Raw genomic sequence first — 20719 nt, forward strand, 5'->3', positions numbered from 1 at the left:
CTTGTGTTCCATATTCAGTCCTTTGAGCACACTGAAGAAGCCCCATGCTCATGGTGACCTACATAATCCAGAACAGTGGCTAACCACGACTGCATCTGGTGACTGCCCATGGAATCAGGGAGGTAATGCGGGAGCTGCGAGACCCCTGCTAGCACTCTGTTTCCAAGAGTGGTGTAAGTCACTTTTACCCTCTGCAAATAGACAGCCTCCTTTTATAGCACCACTTGCACAGAGCTGGGCTTGAGTGGCTCAAGAGGCCAGAAATAGATTCCTCTTTAAAAACATATTTATCACTTACCACTTGTTACTTCTTTTTTCTTATCGTGGCACTTGCATCAGGATGAATCTGGGTGAGCCTGATCCTGCAATGCTGCTGCAAACTCCAGGCCGGCTGAGTTCAGCCATAATTCTGCCTGCCCTGTGTCATGAGGCATTGCAATCAATGACTCCAAACCAAAGAAGTACATTGTGAAGGATGAGGGGGTTTTTATCAAAAGACAATGAAAAGCACCAGTGGCTGGTACCCAGACAGCAGCAGAACTTGCTGGGGAGGATGCTTTATAAATGCAAAATTAGTAACAGTAATCCTAAAACCAAAACAGAGTGAGGAAGCAGAGCCTGAGGAAGCACAGAGAAATGGCACAGCTGCCAGGAACAGACCAAATGTGGGCTGATCTAGGATAACTCTTTCCCCCAGTTTTCTCCTTCTGGCAGGACGCTGGAATCTTTGGTCTTGGGGAACGATAAGGGGACACACACCAGGATCTCATGGTGCCTGCCTGCTTTGAGGGCACAGAATAAAGCAGGGCAAGAAGACAGATGGCTGACGGGCATGCTTGGTTACAGCGTGAGATGTTTTTTCAAAGCCAGCAGTGTCATTTTGGTTACAACCAGCCTCAACACTCGAGGAAAGCCCTTGGCAGCTGGTGTCATGGTGTTGCTTGCTCCAACAGAGATGTCTGTATGTGCTCAGGACACTCAGTCTCTTCGCATTCTCAGATCCTGCCTTCAAGCTACTGGCCGCTTCAGAAATTCAGAGATGGAAGAGATGAAACAAGAGGATCACAGGCATTTATACACAAATGAGCTCCACGGGACGTTTCAGCTGGGATTTCATCCCCGTGTGCCTGGCACAACACCCTGGCTGCCTGTTCCGCTTAGCTAACACCATTTGGATCCTAACGCATACGGGTTTAAATCCTTATTGTTAACCTCCCCGCATCCCGACACAGATGACACCTGTGGCCGTGGCCGGGATTCCGGCGTGTCTCAGGTACGGAGCACGGCGGCAGCAGCTTTCTACAGCTCCCCACTTGCGGAAAACCCACCTCGTGCCTCAGTTTACCCCCTTTGCTGACAACGGGGGGGGGCGGGCTGGCTGCAACCCCTCACCCATCTCCTGCCCGCCCGGGCCTTGTGGGGCGGCTGGGACAAGGGACCACAACCCCCTTCCAACGCCGCCGAGGGGCCCGGCAGCGGGGGCCGAGCGGCGTGCGGCCCGGGGAGGAGCCCGCCCCGGGGCGGGGGTCGGGCCGGGGGTGGAGCCGCGGGCTGGCGGGTCGAGGTGAGGGGGAGCCCTCCCCTTTCCTTCCCGAGTGAGCCGGAGACGGGGAAGGCGCCTCCGCAACTCCTCCTGCCCCGCCGCTGCCACCCGCCCGCCCGCCCGCCCGCAGCATGGTAAGCGCGCCCGCCCGCCCGCCCCGCGGGAAGTTTGCCGGCCCCGGCCCCGGCCCCGCTCCCCTGCCCGGCCGCGCTCACCGCCCCCCGCTCCCTTCTCTTTGCAGATCTGGAAAACTCTGCCGCTGCTCTGCGCCCTGCTGGCCGCCGCCCGCCTGCGAGCCGAGGTATGCGCGGGGCCCCGCCGCGGACGGGACGGGCTTTGGGGACAGCGGGGGTCTCCTTCTGGAGCTTTCCACCGCGCCCACCTCCGGGCGGCACCGCGGAGCGGGGAGGGGGGAGCCGGTGGAGCGGGGAAAGTAGCGGCCGGGGCGGGGAGGGAAGTTGTGGGTCCCTCCGTTGGGGCGAGGGGAAGGGGCCGGACCCCCCCATTCTTTCCTTCCTTCCTTCCCTCCCCGGCCTGCGGTCCCCTGGGCAGCCGCTTTCCCCTCCCTCCCGCTCCTTCTTTCTGTTTTTCCCTTCTTTTACTGCAATGACATTGAAAACCATTGAAAGCCCCCAACTCGCAACACCCCCCCCCCCCCGCTCTGTTGACAGAGAATAAACGGTGCCTGAATTCCTGGTTGCGGCGGCCTCCGAAAAAGTGAGGTCAGAAACAAAATATTTAGTAATTACGGCAGGGGAAATGTGGAAGTGATTTGAGGAAAATGAACTCAAGCTGGGCTGGGGAGGGAGCCCGAGCCTGCCTGCGGGGGAAAGCGGTCCCACTCGTCCTCCCCGCCTGCCTTTTTTCTCCCTACATGTTTCTCCCAGATGGTGAGACCCACCCTAGAGCATCACAGTTTGGCTCTGCACGGGGAAAAAAATGCATAAACACATCTGATTTCCTCCTTACGCTTACCTCTGTCTCTGCCTCCCACCCGTGGACCGCGCTGCCCGGGTTGTGGCAAAGAGGGGGGTTGGGGTGAAGCCCGTCACTGTTGCTCTGTCCCCATAAGCAAAGCTCATCGGAGAACTCCCCACAGCTGCCAGCCAGTTACTGAAGGGGTGAACACTGTGAACGCTGGGGTGTGTGAGGGGTAGAGGTGGGACAGGGCAGGTGAGAGGTACCAATGTTAAGCTGTAGCTACAGTCACAGCTATTGTGAAAGCCAAGAGGGTGGAAGTGAGCTGCGGTATGGGCTGGCATTTCACATCTGCCTCTACATGATAATATTGTAATGTGCTTTCTTCCCAAGGCGTGACATACTTACGCAGTCAGCATTTCCATGCATCCTCTCCAGCACTGTCCTGAAAACGCTACATCAGTTTTGTTAATTTTCTTAGGGACCCTAAATAAGCCTTAACCAGTTCTGGTCAATATACAGCAAAACCTCTGTAGGAAGGAAGGGCGCAGCAGTACATCCCTAAAATACATGATAGTATCAGCGAAGCAAGTGATGGCACTCATCTGAATAAACCATGTTGGAGTCAATAGACTAGAGAAACTTAGCCCTTGATTTCTGATTTCACCAGTGCCGCAACGTTATGTTAATGGTCAAAGTGCTAAATCCTGTTTTTTGCCTAATGTAACTCTAATTTGGAGTGCCTGGATGGCTTTCCAGGTGTAAGTACCGTCATGTCTCCCTGCCTCCTCTGCAAACTGGAAGAAAAATGTACAGCCATCAGTGTTCAAAACGTGGTTCTACAGGCCAGTTCATGCTGGTTAAATGAATGATTTGACTGTTCACAGGGGTAATGGTCCCAGTGTCAAACAGTGAATGTTTTGGTTCGGTTCCAGTCTAAGTTCAGCAGAACTTGATAGTGATGGCTGAGGTTTGGGTCTGGTTTCAGGGGAAGTTGACACCTCAGACAACTTTTGACCCTGATTCAGTTTGATTCCTTGTTGCCATTAGCTGCCAAGTGGTGAACATCAGTTTACAGGCAGTATCCCACCCTCTGGGGTATCCACAACTTCTAGGAAGTGGGCTGTGCTTGAAGATGTGCTGTTTGCTAATTCAGAGACCGCTTTGATGGTGGCCCCTTTCTAAATGTTTCTTATTACCACTCTCTGCATCACTGGCATTTAGTAAGATTAGTGTGGCATTTCCCTGTGGTTTTCCCTCTTCCAGATTTTGGAAGTGATAACCTCTCTCTTTCTTCTGTTTCTGCTGCAGTTTGCACTTTGTGCCTTTCAGTATGTTCAGAATATTAACACTGAGCCTTGAGCTTCTAATCCTTTTGTCGGCTGAAGTACATCTGAACTGTACTGGGGGTTTTTGTACAACACATTTCTACAACGTTGTTAGGTGCATAATTAGAGCCTTGAAAGAAAGAAAGCAATTGCTTCAGTAAATGTTCCTGGCATGACTTTGTGCAGACTGGAAAATCTGAGACATGCCAAAACTTGGGAGCTTTTCTTGGCCTGGTTCGGTAATAGTCACAAGAGCAATAGACGGTGAACTGTACTCCTCGGATGGAAGCCAGCCCCAGGTTCAGACAGCCCTTTTTTATCTCTTTCTTCCTGGGTCACACTGTCAATGAGGCAACCATTCACTCATATTAATGGGGATGCTACAGAGGTGAGGTTGCTTGTGTTCTCAGCTAGGGCTTCCAGAAGCAGATGGAGTGATTCAGGGGAAGCATCCATCACTACAGGGGGAAAGGGAGCAGCTCAAAATGTCTGATGAATGTATTAAAAGTTAATCAGTTGTTTGCATCCTGATGGAGTAAGTTTCCTAGTTAACAGTGGAGGGGAGTCCTGTGGCTGTTTGACCATGTCCATGAGGTCTGAAGGGGGGTGTGCAGGAGCACTGGAGGTACCACTGCAATTAGACCAGCATCCTTGCATGTCCCACTGGGTTCCTTATTTCAAAATAAGAGCGTGGGTTTTTCTTCTTCCATTTTAGCTTCAACCTGAATCGGAATCATCAAGGAAGTTATTTTCACCATGAATTTCAGATGCTAGCAAAGAGGTTTGTGCCAGTATGAATATGTTGGTGCACGCTGTGGACAGAAGTCTTTCCCTGAATCCAGCCTTGCCAAGGGGAGTGGTCAGTGCCTTGGCTTGCCCTCTACTCCTTGTGAGTTTTCTCACTGTTCGAATTAATCTCTGGCACCTGCAGCTGTTCTCCTGAAATATCCTTAACCCATTTCTGGCCAAACAAGCCAGCCTTTGTAAAAAGTTATGTAGGCAGTTTTGGCTAAAAGGGGCTAGAGAACAGCTAGAGTTTTGTTTGCTTAACTCACCTGAGCGCTTCCTCTAGATGGAACTTGTCTGCTTTTGCATGTAGGGAGGGCAGCACTTTACCCTTTCCAAGACTTGTACCCCTTCTGCCAGCAGAGTACTTGCGTGCCCCAGGAGAGATGGAGCTGGGAGTTCAGCTGGTCTTCATAAAGCCTGGTGGGCTTCCTCCCACCAGTTGGGCTGTTCGCACAGGCTGGCCAGGATTGTCAGCTTGCTTTGGTTAAACTTTTCCCATGTTCTTGCAACTCCGAACTGCTGTCTTAAATGAAACTGAATAAATTAAAGTTGACATCCTGATGTAACTGCATAGCTGCATTTGGCCCTGAAGCCATCAGTTTAAGACGGGTCCCTTTGCCTTTGAAATTTATCGATGGAGACTTTGTAGATGGCTCAGTCCTCCTCTCACTGGTATTTTGTGCATGGCAGTGGAAAGAAAAGACTGTGTGGTGCCAGTTGTGTGGGTAACTTGGGCAGGTTTTATTATGCACTGGCTTTGTGCAGTAAACCCCAACAGTCACATGTAACCCACTAATGTAATAAAGCTAGCTTCCCAGATCTAGTCTAGCAGGCACATCTTCAGTGGAAGGAAAAACTGCATCATTTTTCTCCTTGAGCTGTTTTTGGAGTGATAGGCATCTTCCTCCTTAAATCCTGCACTGGAGTGCCAGACCAGGCGTTGCTGGAGTTGTGTCTCAAGGTGATAAGAGTATTTTAAATGGGGAAACAGGGAAAAAATGACTCTACCCAGGGCACCCAGCAAAAGCTCATCTGTGCAAAGCCTGTTTTTCAAAGCATATGCTGTACCATCGGGCAGCTGCAGATAGCCCTGGATCAGTGTCTGGGAGATGAACCAAGCAGTTTTGTCCGAGGCATCAAGCATCAGTTGAGGCTGAAGGCGCTGGCCCGATGCCATGTGTATGAGTGCTTGAACAACCTCCCTGGCTGTTTGGAGGGGACCATAACCCCCAAGCAGCAGCAAGTGTGGCAGCATCTCTGGAGCAGAAGGGGTGTCACGTAGCACATACATGTGCGTGGCACCCTGATGCTGCTCCTGCACTGGAGCTGCTGTTGGATCCGAGCTGCTCTGTGCAAGCGTGCTTTAACTGAGTGAATGACTTTATCTGCCAGAGTGCACATTCCTTGCCAGTAATTAACAGGGGGCTGCTGCGGGGGGCTGCCTGGGGGGCAGCTCCTCTCCCAGCACAGGAGGATAGGGCTGCCTGAGCGTCTCCTTTTGCATTTTCAAGCTGCTGTTATTGGTACAGCTGCTTACCCATCAGGAGGCACTGGAGCACCTTTGATCTTTCTTGTGTGGTGTTACATGAGCTGGGGAATGTTTCTCTTTGTACAGAAGAGAGTTTGTCACAAATCTCAGCCAGATGTGTCTTTCTGGGCTTATGAGACTCCTTTCAACCAGGCTGTGTTTCTGCCGCATATCCTATGAGCTAGATGAGATCGGTTCCCAGAGATGCCTTCTTTAGCTGGGTTGCATCTATCTCGCAGGAGGGTCGGCTTCTGCTGTAGTGTGATATCTAAGCTAATCTGTGCATAACCAGGGTTGTCTCTTGAGTACAGCAAAAGAAAAGAGCAGACTGCTGTGCTGTGAAGCACGCTTCCTTCCAGAGCTGCGTCTGAGTGGCAAGCATGGGGTTATATACATCCAGACCTTCCCAGAGGCTGTAGATTTTGCCATAGCTAGTGTACTTGGGTGTGAGCTTGTAGGAGCAGCGGTTTGTTTGCTCTTGGCTCTGAGCGCAATTCAGGCATTGCAGCGGTAAATTAACAAATGGCTTATAGGCAAACCTGTAGGCTTCGGCACTGTAGTAAAGCACAGATAACTGTCGTGACTGCATGGCGTTTTCTTACTGCTTGCTTTCAAGTGTGCTCCAGTTCTGAGCTTGAAGACACCAGCCAGCAGTAAGGGGTGACTGTGTCCCTTCTCTGCCGTGCAAACCATCAACCTCCAAGTGAAGTTTACAGAGTTCCTGTGAAATCTTACTATCTACTCTATGCCTTGGCTCTCTTACTTATTCCATTGTCTCTCTCAGTTTTGACACTGGGCCTGTGGTTGCTTGGGGAATGGATTAGATGTGGGCTGCCTGGGGGAGATGAAGAAAAGCAAGCTCACGCTCCAGTCTGCATGCGTGGGATTTCTTGAGATACCCGCATCTTGTTTGGAGTGCATCAAGGGGTCCATAACCTGGAAACAATTTGGAGGCTCCTCTTGGACCAACACAGTTGGGGTGGGTGACTAGGGAGGGATTTGGTATCTCCAGCTCAGCTGTAGGTGGATCCCACGTTTCCACTGTTTGACAGTTAAGCAAATATTTTGGCAGAAGAAACTAAACATTGCTTGAAGACTGGGATCTGGTTTTTGTCACACTGGGGAGAGCGTGCCAGTTCTGCTGTGCTTCTGAGGAAGATAGCCATTGCACCAGGAAAACCAGGAGGTTGACAAGAAAAACTTGTTGGAACCCATCTCATTCATCTCTGTATGAGCATTGCAGGGTGGCTCTCTGTACAGTGTTCCCCTTGGCTGTACCCTGTCAATTGCTGTCCCAGAGATGCACCTCTAACCACTTTCTCTATTGTACACTATGTAAGGAATCCCAGAGTAACCAGCTTTTCTTGTTCCTTCTCCTTTATCCATCCCTCATTTAGCTCTGCAGCTTTATTGCACTGCAGAGAAGCTGTAAGCATATGGATTTGCATTTGTTTGGGTTTTTTTTCCTCTTGATTGTATCTCTGTAGAGGGTCTCACAATGCAAAGAGCACCAAACCAGCTTGAAGGAACAATGGAGAGAAACAGATAAAACCACCAAGGCAAAGCAGCTGAGTTTCATTGATAGGAGAGGATTTGCACACCTTGTGCTCAAAGTGTGGAAGGACCAGTTGGACAGTTGTCACCCAACACCCTGGTTGTCCCTAGCCAATACGTGTTCTTTCTGATGCCATCCCTGATTCTTGCTCAGAGTCCTGAGATAGCATCGAGAGGCCTTGGGAATGTGGATGCTGGTGGAGCTTTTCATGCTTGATCAGTTTTCCCCTACAATGAAAGTTTTCAGGAAACAGTGGTAGCTTCCAAGATTGTCTGTTAGCCATAATCAATGTCTTTGTGTCTTTATCTGTGAGGAGACCTAGAGAGGCAGTGGAAGGACTTGCTGCAGAGCTACCTGTGGCAGGAGTAAGACTCAAACAGTCTTCTCAAATCTTTCACATCAAGGGAGAAGAGGATGTTAGAATCTTGGATAAGAGAAGCAAGGGCAGGGGGACAGCAGTGGGCTGGCAAAGGTACCTGCCTCTGCTGGAGAGATGTACTGGTGAACCTTGTCTTAATGCAGGAGCCCATGAGTTGGGTGCCCCTGCCTGCTCTTTCCTCCTCATCCTGCTGCCAGAGCAAGGTAATGCGAGGCTTGAGCAATAGAACAAGAAGTTTCTGTCCATCCACCGGGACAGACGGAAGTGGGAGCGTTCAGCAGGTGCTGGCCAGTGTCCAGGTTGGCCTCCAGCTCCGTGCTGTGTGGGTACAGTTCTGACAGCAGAGTCTGCTGCCATTCTCCCAGTGGTGGAATAATGGAGGGCAGTGCTGGGGTTGGGTGGGCTGGACTCCGTGCTAGAGTGGCCCCTGCTATTTAAGTGCTCATAATCTTAACCCAAAGCCAAGAGCTTTCCTTCTGCATGATGTAACTCTTTGCATATGTACTTCTTGCAGCTCTGGGACTTTCTTTTCCCTCCTGTGTTTTGGCCACTTTTTCATGTTTATGTTTGAGGAAGCTTAAGTATGAGGGATTGGAATTGTCTTGAATGGAGGAAGCGGTTTCCTAGGGGAATTTTTGCTATGTCTGGATTGTTTCGTTGTCTGGGTGAGTAAAATTCCTCAGGGATAACCAAAAGGGTTGTGACCCAGCTCCGGTCTGCAGCTTGTGCATTCAGACGCAGGGCTCTGGAAGATTAAGGTGGCAGGGGGCCAAGCATTCACGGTGAAGGCATTGCCTTCAGCTTGGCAGAAAAGCTGTGATATTCCTCTCTGAGGACAGCGAGTTTGCTCTGTGTGATGCAAGCTCTGGGGTATTCCAGCCTGCTTTTCTTCAGGCAGTAGTCCCCTTCTCCAGTTGCCCTGTGGACAGAGGATGGAAAAGTCAGGTTGCAACAGAGGCTCCGTTTCTCTTGTCCTCAGGACTCGGACCTAGACTTTCAGGAGGGCAAGAGGCATGTCCTCAGGCCTTTGTTCACCTGAGATGCGTATGCGGGAAGATGTGCCCACACTTGCAGGATGATTCTGCAGCCCGTGTATTTTGCCACGCTTTTCATTGGGGCTAATGGTAAACATGATGATGCTTTTCCAGGTCGTTCAGAGCATTTCCCTTCAGAAAGACAGGCTGGTTCTTCTGCAGGATATCTCTGCATGCCCTAGGATTAATAGCTGCTTGTACAAACCGTAGCCATTAGTGTCTTGTCATATCTAGTTTTACACATCCGCAATAAATGATGCCGTCTTCTTGTTCTGTGAAAAATGATACCATGCTCTGGAGTATCTCAGCGTCAATAGGTTTATCTTCATGGTCCTGTCCTATGAGCAAGTAGACCATTAATCTTTTTATTCTGTCCCAACGGTCCTAATTCCATGTCCACATTCAATGGTAACCAATGCCTCCCCCATACACTTATCTCCACCGTGTGCACACAGTTAGTTTATGGCATCCCTCAGGTCTGTGCTTAACCCCCCTCTTTTAATCTCCTTGTAGCTCACTTCCTCTGTCTCAGCAGAGCATTTTTCCCTGGCTGCCTAAAGAAATGGAGCCTTATGTTCTTTTATTCTCCGTTGGTGTGTTTGAACCTCCTCAAATAACTTGTAAACCCAACAGCCAGTTTCCACCATGTTTAGCAGGGTATATTTATTTCCTACAAGATACTATTAAGTTCTCTAAAAATAGACACTGGGGTAGTTACTGCCCTACCTGAGGGAGAAGCTCCAGGGTGTGATCAGCTTTTACTACAGACCAGAGAAGTGTTTTATGAGTATTCCCTTTGTAGTTCATACCTTCATAGTCACCACATGCGATCAGCTTCAAGACGGGAATCTGTGGGAAGCAGCTTGTAGAATAGTTTGTTGTTGCTTGGCTTTGTACTTTACAGCTTGTCATGCCCTCTGTGATGTTCAGACCTGTGTGCAGGCCCCCGGAAGGTGTCGTGGAGGAAACTGAGCCAAAGCATGGTTAATTATGGGGCACAAAACAGTTTGTTTTACCTTGTGTGCACATACACACACAGAGTCACCTTACTCAGCCCTGTTAGGGAGCACTTGCCAGTAACTCCTGCAGCCTAGGCCTGCAGTGGGGAAGTGGAGAATGCAGCAAAACTTGGGGTCAGTGGGTGTTCTGGATCCTACTGGGTAAGTGTTGAATCTCACTGTGGTACATGAGGAGCCTGAAAGCACACAGTGTCAGTGTGGTGCCTGGGCTGTTCCTAACCTGGTGCACGTGAAAACCAAAAGAGATGGGAGAACAGCTGGGTGCTAATTCCTCCTCACAAATCGCTGCCAAGCTCTTCTGCAGTGCAGGAGCACACATCCAGATGCTGGGGTCAGGCCATCCTGGCTGCAGATCCAAGGTCAGTAGGAAACCAGTGTTAGAGACAACTGTTGGGGGTTTTGGTAGTTAGTTATTTGTGGTGGGGCTTTGGCAGGATGGAGGGACTAAAGAGAACTCTGAGCATGTGTGGTTCAAACACTGTCAGAGCCTGCAGGTATCAAGAAAATGCAAACAGACTCTTCTCTCCAGACTTCTTTGTTCTCACCCTTAGTATCATGCCATGATTTGTATGTAGGCTTTAGGCAAGGCACCCAGTTCCTCTAAACTGTGGTGTGCACATCTGTAAAGTAAGGATAATGATGGTGCTGTGCCTCTCAGAAGGGGTTATGAAACTGAATGCATTCCTGATATGAAAAGTTTAAAGGCTTCTCCTGTAGAAGGTGCAGCAGGCATTGCAGAGGGTCATTATTCTTATCAACAATGATAACAGTAGTAAGGAAAAGGGAGATAAAATATGGGCCAGAATTGCTGTGTGATGCAGCAGTTTCTTGCCAGGCAGTAAAAAGGTACCAAAAAAGGGCTTGTACAGGACACGTTTAAGATTTGAGATGATGGCCCACAGATGGGAAGGAAGAGATGGTTGAATGTTTTTATGGAGCCCGAGGAAGAGAGAAGGTGCAAGATTGGAGAGCTGGGGTGTCTCTCCGTGGGGATTGCGTTTCTGGGGTGTGTTTGCTTTCAGGAGGAAGCAGCAAGCGTCTCTCTGGTCCTTTGTATCTCGGAGGAGGCACAGTGGAGATATGTGCGGTAAGGGGAGCACATGACATCGTGGCAGTGTAGATTTCCTTGTGAGCTATATGATCTACTTAAGTAGAGGATATTACATGGGACATAGTCACTTGCTTTTCTGACAGAGGTCTGCCAGAGGTTGACAGGGGGAAGAAGATGGGTTAGTGATTTCCATTGGTTGTCATGGTAACTAATGGAAATCACTTTTGTGTGTGTCTCTGTCGTATATGAAGATGTTTGTTACAACAACCAGGAAGCATTCTCTCTCTCCCCACCTTTTTTTCCCCTTTATTACAGTTTAACTGCTGACTTTTGGAATTAGTGCATTGTTACCAGATATAGGGAGGTTATATAGGTATTTTTGAATGCTGTGAAGTATGTAGTGGGGCTAAGCATCTGGAGGCCTTCTGTAAGGCACCTGCCCGAACATATTCTCACCAAGAGACCTAAAAGTAGGTGCCCATGTTGTCAGGTAGCCTGAGTGTACTGTTTTTCCTGTAAATGGTAAGCAGATGGTTAAGTTACTCTGAAAAAGTTCAAGTTTGATGGAAGGAGGATGTTAATGTCAGGTTATCAGCTAATGAGTTGTCAGGCTTACTGACATAGTGACAGTAAAGAGCTTGGAGAAGTTCAGAATAGATGTGTGGGTGAGACACAGTGTATTATTACTATTTCATGTAAACATCAGCCTGTCTTATCACTAGAAATATGGCTAACAACTCCACTGACACCAAAAGGTGCAGCTTTCCCTACAGATTAGTAGATGGTGAGGCCAGAAGGAGCTATTGTGCTTTACTTTTGCCCTCTTGCATAATACTGCCTATATTTCCAGCTTTTTCTAACATGTAGTCTTGATAAAAGCAATTATCACGAATGGAAGATACCAGTGCATTTGGTATGTTGCTGCAGTGGTTAATTACCCACATGCTGTTACACCTCATTTCTGTCTTGCATTTGTCTATAGTTTTGATCTGTGACCTCCAGATGCTGAATCTTGTGTTTAATCCACTCAACAGAAGAGGCCTTTAGTACCACATCTGTGCCCCTCCATTGTAACTGTGGCCTGCAACAAGGTCCACTCCCAGTCTTTGGCAAACTAAACAGTCTGACCTCCTCAAACCATGCCCTGGTAAGGTATATCTCCTAATCCCTTGCTCAGTACTGGGTCCCCACACATTGCATTTCCATTCCTGGTCTGTTAGTGCTCCCTTACCACGTAATGACAGGGCATCCCCAAGTGCTGTCACTGGGAATCTATATACTTGGGCAGTAAAAGTTGTAAAAAGAAGAAAGACAAAACCAGTAGGAGCCTTAATTTATTGTTAGGGAGTTCACATACGTTAGTGCACACACCACTGGGAGGAATACCCGGTGAGGTTGTCAGGAGTCTTCCCCCAGTAAGTGCTTGTGCTGCAGTTGATGCCAGCTAAAGCCTCAGTTTTGAGTTCCGTGCACGCTTACTGCTCAGTATTTAGAGGCTTCTCAACTCTCTTGACCCCACAGGTGAGGTCTGAGTGGGCTGGGGGCCGGGAGGTGCATGCTCAGCACAGCTCATCCCCTGTAGTGGGCAGAGGGCCACACGGCAGCACTTGAGCCAGCTGGAGCCTGTCCTCTGGCAGGCAGCTTCAGCTGAGCCCGGCTTGAGCTCGTGCACTCCCCATCCAGTGCCCCGGGCACAGCGTCCCTGCCATTGCAGGGCCCTTTGCACCAGGCCAGTTGGCTGACAGCCTCTTGGGCTGTTTGAGTGCACGGGCTCCTGGGGTGGGGAGAGAGCATAGTCTGCTAATGCAGTAGCAAGGAAATGTGTCTCGCATGCATGCACTTGAAACATCTCAACCAGACCCGAAAGCTGCTAAAGACTGCACTACTGACATGGGTGAGCGTGTCTCCATGCACTCTGAGGCCAGCACATCCTGCTGGTGCTCTGATTTCTGTGATTTTTCTCGCAGCAGAGATTGATGGATGAACTAGGTTTTGCCTTGAGAGCTTTCTCTGATATCAGGGCCTGAGTCTATTTCTAGATACGATTTGTTTTACACACAGGAATTCATTGTGGGACTGAGGAGGGCGCGAAGAACATGCAGGCTGCCCTGACTCTAGACAACTCAAGCTATCACCCATGAGACTCACAATGGATACAGTTATGTGTAAGCAGAGCCAGGTTTCTTGCTGTTCACTCCACCCTTCTCAAACGACCCATTTCTAACCAAATAACAATACAGGAATTTCTTCCATGAGCAAATCTTGCTTGCTTGCTGTCCCAGGGGCACAGGCTCTCTTCTGAGATGTCTTTGGGTTTGTCACAGATTGGGCTTGCATCTTGACTTGGACCTTGGGAAGCATTTGCAGTAAAAATGCGTAATAAAGATTCAGGGGTTATTAAAATACCCCTTTTTTGTTTCTATTTCCAACTTTTGTCTTTAAATATAAATGTCTGGGGTTTCTCTTCCTCTCAGAGAAAGTAGAAGGCTCTCTATATTTCTTGTTCTCAGGTCTCTTCCAGTTCACACTTTGGGAAGACCAAGTGGGCTAGGCTGAAGGTTTGTGTTTTCGGAGCTTTAAGGCATCTTCCTGCAAGGCAGCTTTACCTGGGTAACAGAGGCATTCAAGTAAAGAAAGCTCATGCACTTCTGGTCAGTGATGAGAGGTTAGAGGAGATTGCTCCCTGTCCTCAGCGATGTTTTCCCCCTGTGTTCTGCTGCAAGCTTGAAACCCATGTTTTACTGAAAGCCTGGTAAGAGGCAGCAAAGCCTTGTGTTCCTTGAGGCTGCGATTTTTAAACCTGTAGCTAACCTTCTTTGCAGTGCTCATCTAAAGGAGAGGTTTCAGGGCAGCTGTGAGAGCTGTTCTCCCTGTGAGCTGCCCTGGAGAAAGGTGAGCATCCCCCAAGCTGCTTTCTCTTTGTGCTCCCTCTTCCATGATGCGGTTTGAATGTCTCCAGACAGGGAGACTCCACAACCCCCCTGAGCAGCCTGTACCAGTGCTCTGACACCCTCAGCATAACGAAGTTCTTCCTCATGCTGAGGTGAAACTTGTTGTGTTTTAGTTTATGGTCATTGCTCCTTGTCCTGTTGCCGTGCACCACTGTAAAGGGTCTGGCACCATCCTGCTGGCACCCACTTTTGAAATACTTTGAGTATTGATGAGATTCCCCTCTCAGTCTGCTCTTCTCTGTACTGAAACAGGCCCAGCTCCCATAGTCTCTCCTCACAGGAGAGATGCTCCAGACCCCTGAGTATCCTTGTGGCCTCTGCTGCACCCTCTCCAGTAGGTCCTTGTCTTTCTTGTCCTGAGGAGCCCAGCACTGGACACAGCACTCCAGATGTGGCCTCTCCAGGGTCGAGTAGAGGGACAGGGAGTTGTCATGCTTGCTTATTGTAGAGGTGGACTCCAGAGGGCACTAGGTGAAGTATTCAAGGACACAAGGTACCATGACAGAAGGACACATGCTTCTGCATCCATCAGTTTAATTCTGCGTGAGGGGGGCTTTGTGTCTTTGCTCATGTTCATGCAGTACATGGGCAGGGTTGTGTCATGGAACAACTACAGTGGTTGGCAAAGAGGTGGGGATGGGCTTACCTGGCAGGACTTGCAAGGCTCAGTTTTGCTTCCCACAGATTTCCTGTAGTACTGGGCAAGCCACTGAAACCCAGGGCACTGAAGACAGATAGCCTGAGGTTCATGGACAACAGGGGAGTCAGTCTCCTAAATGGTGACAGGGATCTGGGCACAAGTACTTCAAGGTGGGTGTTTTGGTGGAACCGAAGGATCCTCCTGGTCCTACATGCGTGCATGAGGTTCCTAAAGGAGAGCTTTCTACCCCATGACTGCATTTAGGTGTTAATGTGGTGCAGTTCATGCCTTGGGAAGCACCGATTTCACACAGTAGGGGAGATCGTGCAGACAGCTCTCTGCTTCCAGACCTAGGGCTGTTCGCTGAGTCAGCAGCTGTTCACAGCAGTCGCAGATTTGTTCCTTTCAGCCTCTGTCCTATACAGGAGCATTCTGTGTCCCTGAGAGGTTACTGAAAACACCAGGATGTCTTGGGGAGGAGTGCCCATGTTTGCATCATTATTTTTTATATGATATAGCTGTTAAAAGCCAGGCACACTGTGTACTGCTGGCTGCTGTCCCAGGATTAGTGCAGTCCGATCTCTTCGCAATTGCATGATTTCCAATAGGGAAATGGGGAGGGGGCAAATTATAGTGTCTTGGCTCAGATGGAGTTATGAAACTCGGGTAAGATGAAGAAATACAGTGAAGTCCATACATGGAGCATGCAAAAGTAAAGCGTGTGTCTCTTGAACTGTTACTTAGTGTGTTTGATGACACATGAGAAGGGGAAAAAAATGTCAAGATATAATGGGACATTGATGTGGCAGAAGGAACAGGGTCCCTATGGCAGGGCTGTGCTGGTGTTTTGGAGGATGCGAGGCTCATGAAAATCAGTTGTGTTTCACTATAACAAAGCACTTGGAGAATTAAACTTGGGCAGTTGAAGTGCTTTGTGACCCCGGGCATCTGCTTCACCCTTTGGCTGGAATTGCCATCATGCAGCAGGGATGACCAGACAGGTCACAAAGCGTGACTTGCTTATGGCGCAGTGTGCATTGACAACTGAACTTGGGTCAGCTTTGCAGTGGTGGATGGAGCAGTGAACTGCAATACATCAAGAGCTGCTTCACAACCAGCCTGGATACCTTAGCTGTAGAGCAAGTATTCATTCCTAGAGGGGAGAAGGAAGCAGCCAGAAGCCACAGACAAGTGTTCCTTGTAGACACTTGATTTTTCATCTGCACCCTGGACTTGAAGTTGCTGACTGCAGCATTAAAGGCTTCTTGTGTGAATGATTACTGTTGAGATGAGGCTGTGCTTATGTGTAGGTTTCACAGAGTCAAGGGTACCAAGCCAAGAGCAAGTAACATTTGCATGGTAAGGGTGGTACACACAGAAGTGAGAATCCATGTCAAGGCCCCGTGAATGACAAGCTCTTACAGATCAGCACAGATATGGTAGACACTCATGTTAACAGTAAGATACTTAGCCTCTCTGTAGTCAAGGCTGTTTTCTTCTGGGTTAGCACACTGAAGGGACTAGTGCATTGAAGAGCGCTTCCAGCGCAAGCAGGAGTGTACAGCCAGGAGCTGCATACGCGTAGGCTTTGATAAAGACGTTAGATGTTGTGATTGCAGTAAGTCTTTCACTGCTGGTTAAGATTATTTACCTTATCTTGCTTTTGCCATAGGCTGAAGGAGCGCGTGCATACCATTCCTTCTGCTCTGTGAGATAAGTTTCTAGAGCTGGTATCTTAGCTGTGTGTCTCACCTGAAGTGTCCTCACCCTCACAGGGTCTGGGAGTTTGGCATGGAAGGACTAGGGCAAGTTTTGCAAGTGTTATTCTAGGAGAGCTGTTAGAGCTGCAACAAGGAGCTTTTTGGGGCCTTTTTGGGTATTGGGTTTTCTTGGGGCTAGGGGGTGATGTTTGAAATAAATTAACAAGCAAACCCCAGAACTAACTGACCTAACCCACATTACTGGGGAGCTGAAAAAGTATCATTTGTTTTCTTTGGAAAACAAACCAAGAGGTTTTACTCAAACCCTGAAGTTCGGTGTTATGTTACTGAACCTTCCATTGCCATGGTATTGCAATTCCCATAATTGCCAATCCTCTGGGTGGCCTGCAGCCCCCTACATCTGTTTATTGTGGCTCAGTACATTGCTAGAATGCCACCTGCTACTTCTAAAACCATGTGGGGTGAAACAGATCACATTCTCTTTCCTCTAGGCTGCATGCTTGTACAGGTAGCATCTAGTACAGCTTTATTCAGCAGGGCAAGTACCTGTACATGAGAATGATTTCCACACATACACAGTGATACGTACTTAAGCAATTTGTTCTCAGTAGTCAAAAGGCTACCACCGATTTCCTGGTGTGCTTAGGTCACAGCCAGCTCTAGTAATACATTTTAATGAAAGCTTTGGGTGTGTGAATTTCCTGGGGTTTCTTATATCTTTGTTGAAAAAGGAAACCAATTGTCCCTTCTGAGCTTCGTATCTTAATTTCTTCTGCCACATGCCATTTTACCACTGCAATCTCTACATAGGAGAAGAGGGTCTGGTTACATTAGGAGTTGTAAAAATAAACTGCTTATACATTCAGGCAATGTGATTCCTGGGGCCGAGCCCGGGACAGGGGAGGGCAGTGTCAGAAGTGCAGGTCTTAGGGTCAGAAGAACACTCTGCTTCTTTATATGTGGTTCTAGCTGGAGGGGATGGAGGATGCTCCTACTCTTCGAGCGGGCTCTGGGCTAGCAGGGCATGAGCAGTGGTGATAACTCTGCAAACCTGGCTTTGTCTTTTGTGCCTGCAGTTCCCTTCCCCAGGGCAGTAGGCAGCCAAACCAGGCTTTCCAACAGCAAAGGGTGCCGCATTTTCTGTAGAATAAATATCTTTCATAAGTTCTTTAGCCCCTTTATCTGCCCATTTTCTTTCAAGGCTTTTCTAAGCCTTTCACAGCGAGGGAGACATTTTGTTCTGTTCTTGTCTGCTCTTCCCTTCCTTGGCTGTACAGCTGCGAGTCTGCAATCTCACTGAAAACCGGTGATCATCAGCACTTCAGTCTGATCCACTGGGCTGCAGGCTGTAGTGGCTGAGACACAAGCATGTATTTCTTTCTGCTGACTTTATTAGAGGAGCAATAAATTCTGGCTGGCCGACAAGGTGGACAGCCAAGGCTGGCAGACAGCTGTGCAAGCTAATGTCTTAAACTGCTGCGGCTGGATTTGCCGGAGGCAGCCTTCTGAAGCCTTCAGTCTGAAACCTTCAGTTTCACGTCTGCTGGATTTCAGTTTTTCCCCTCTGAAGGTAATGGCCTTCTCACCTCCCCAGTGTGAAGGTATCATCTCTTCTCACCTCCCCAATGCAGCCCTGGCTGCAAAAGAGCCACTTAACTCTGCACATGGACTTTGGTAATAATGGTGCAGCAGAGGCAGCGGCTGTCCTGTGCTTAATTGAAACCACCAAAACAGTGCGACCTTCTCTTCATTTTCTTGCCACTTTCATTAAATGGGAAATTTTCTGTCAAAACCCAAACTGGTTTATACTGCATTAAACAAGGGAAATTTGCCAAGTCTTTTATGCTTGTTTAACTTAAAATATGTCCAAAGTCAGCGTGCTCCTCTTGGCTTTGATTGATTTGGACATAAAGCATGTAAAGCACCAAGTTTCAGCTTGCCAAAGACATGTATAGTATAGAGGATAGTTTCAGGCAGCCTTAGGCCGGTGCTCTGGGCTGGGCTTCCAGTGAGGCTGAAGGCTTTTGTTTCCCTTCCATACCATGAAGTGTTTCCAGCATCAGTGAACATCATACTTCTGGGGGGAACATTTTGCCTTGGCAGACTGGATAGCTTTCAAGCAAGGTTAGAGGGGGAACCTCTGTGGTGAAAGCATCGGTACGGTTGTGTTTGCATCACAGATAGTCCCTTTGATTAGGAGGCCTAGCAAAAATTCCTGATGTCTGCCTTCTTGCTGTTATGTGGGAAAAGAGGTACACACAAAACCTGTGATCGTTAAATGAGCAGAAGAACCCCATGGAAATAACCTGCTCCTAAGCCAACAGAGCTGCCTTTGGTAATTGGAAGTCTGTTGTCTGTGCAGCAATCTTGGCTTCTGCTGCTGCTATCAGCTTTCAGGTTTCTGGGACTTTTCCCAAGGTCTGGTACAATCACCTTCACTGCTCAGGGAGGAACAGCTGCTGTGCAGGTACTGCTTATTTCTGTATGAGGCACTGCCTTGTCACTTACCTTGCTCCACCACCTTTGTTTGCCTTGGATGCCCCCCATCCCATGCTGCTGTGAGCTCCAGGGTGTAAATCTACTGACAGCAGCTTCAGCTGCCATGAGCAATTCATTTCTGTGCTGCTTGGGTGATCAGTGGCACTTGGAGGCAGTGCCTTGAGTTGGCAAGACCCAGCTGCCCAGAAGGACCCTGGCCCTTCTAGGAGGTGGTGACACACAATAGCGGTGTGCTGTCCTGCTGCTTGGGAGGAAAAGACTTGGGACCTGTAGTGTTGAGTTCTGGCTGTGGATGGTTTGGCAGTCCTCAAGACTGTTTGCCTCTGTGGTACAGAGCATTTGTAATTACATTTTGTCATCTGCTGCATTGTCTATCTCAGCCCATTAGAGCATTTGCTGGTTAATTACTTAAGCTGTCATCAAACCTCTGTAAGGTAGGCTGTTACTGCATCTCTCCTGCTACAGACAAAACCAAGCAGTGAAGCCATTACCTCAGCTGGTCTTCATGCTCTGTCTAGAGATGTGGCTCCATACTGCTGAGAGCACAAGGCTGTGCTTCTGTCTTGAGAAAAGATAGAGAAAAAAGCAGCTGAAGGTCAGAGATGAGTTGGGAGCTGCCTGTTTGTTTGGCCCTTGGATCCACATCCCTTCCTTACTGAGAGACTGAAAGGGAGAGCAGTTTCATCAGTGGAGCAGCAGTAGACCAGCCACCTGGGCTTTGTAGTACCTGTGCATTTGGGCTGGTGCTGGTATTCATCAGACTCTGACCTTGATCCCACCATGCAGATGGCTTGATGAGGGAACATACAGCACACACCAAGACCTACTGCCAAAGGATCCAGGTCCCACACTGGGATCTAGCTCTAGGGGATGATGATACCATACCTGCCCTGCCCTCTTCTCTCTAGTCTCAGTCGTGTCTGGAGCCTGCCTCTTTGCAAAACATCTGCTGATTCAGTTCTCCACCCTTGTACTGTTTGTCCTAAATGACCCTTTCCTTCTGGCATCCACCCTGCTGGCTGTAATGACTGATGACCTGCAAGGGAGATGGAGTCCCCTGCTTTTCACTTCATTTCTCCGTGCTGTTTCTCCATGCTGTGCCCCAAGCAGCAGCTGCCTGTGAAATCTTGCAGTCCCAGAAGAGAGCTTGTTTGGTCGTCATGGTCAGCTAGTGTTTGGGCAGTGTGACCAGGCTCTGTGAGCTGTAAGAGGAAGGATTGCTCTTAGAAGGGACTGAAGTTTCAGAAGTAATCGGACAGTGGAAGGTCAGCAGCTCTGTGTAAGCTGGTGATTTCCATGAACCCACACTTGCTACAGCCTTTGGTGATGTTGTGGTTTAAGTAAGAACCCCTTAAATAAGAAGCATCAGGGTGAGTCTGCCACCAAATTCAGGCTCCTGCAGAGGTGCTGAGGACTGTTGTGCTCTCTAAGCATAACAACTTTACAGTTCATCAGGCACGGACAGACCAACTTCATCTTGTTCTTGGAAGCCACTGACCTTTCCCTGTTGACACTTCAGAAAGGAAAAGGCAGCCTGAGGCAAGCACCTGGCATGGAAAACTTCAACCTGAGCAGTTCAGTGCTAGCAAAGTTCTCAGCAACAGCAAAGAGGGGTTCATAAGGGGAAGGGTTAGGCTGCTTTTAAGCATTGTGTTCCACCCATTATGTGGGGTGACACCTTGGTTCCTGTGAATCAGCTCGCTTGACTGCTCTCCCTTTCTGTGAAGACCTTCAGAGGAGGCCAGGCCAAAACAATTGGCTGTT

At 48.9% G+C, this 20719-nt stretch overlaps 1 protein-coding gene across 1 annotated transcript in view; it reads left to right on the forward strand.

The window, feature by feature from the left end:
- The first annotated feature begins 1510 nt into the window (after nt 1-1510).
- FSTL1 (follistatin like 1) overlaps nt 1511-20719 on the forward strand; it is a 49112-nt gene continuing 29903 nt past the window's right edge. Inside the window, exons 1-2 of the mRNA XM_057416036.1 lie at nt 1511-1677; nt 1785-1844. Of these exons, the coding sequence (XP_057272019.1) occupies nt 1675-1677; nt 1785-1844 (63 nt within the window). The 5' untranslated portion in view covers nt 1511-1674. The remainder of the gene's footprint in view (nt 1678-1784; nt 1845-20719) is intronic.

The sequence above is a fragment of the Pezoporus wallicus genome, unplaced genomic scaffold (assembly GCF_028554395.1).
Source record: "Pezoporus wallicus isolate ANWC-B61680 ecotype Strahan unplaced genomic scaffold, APGP_CSIRO_Pwel_v1 contig_6814, whole genome shotgun sequence".
In the NCBI taxonomy this organism is placed as follows: domain Eukaryota; kingdom Metazoa; phylum Chordata; class Aves; order Psittaciformes; family Psittacidae; genus Pezoporus; species Pezoporus wallicus.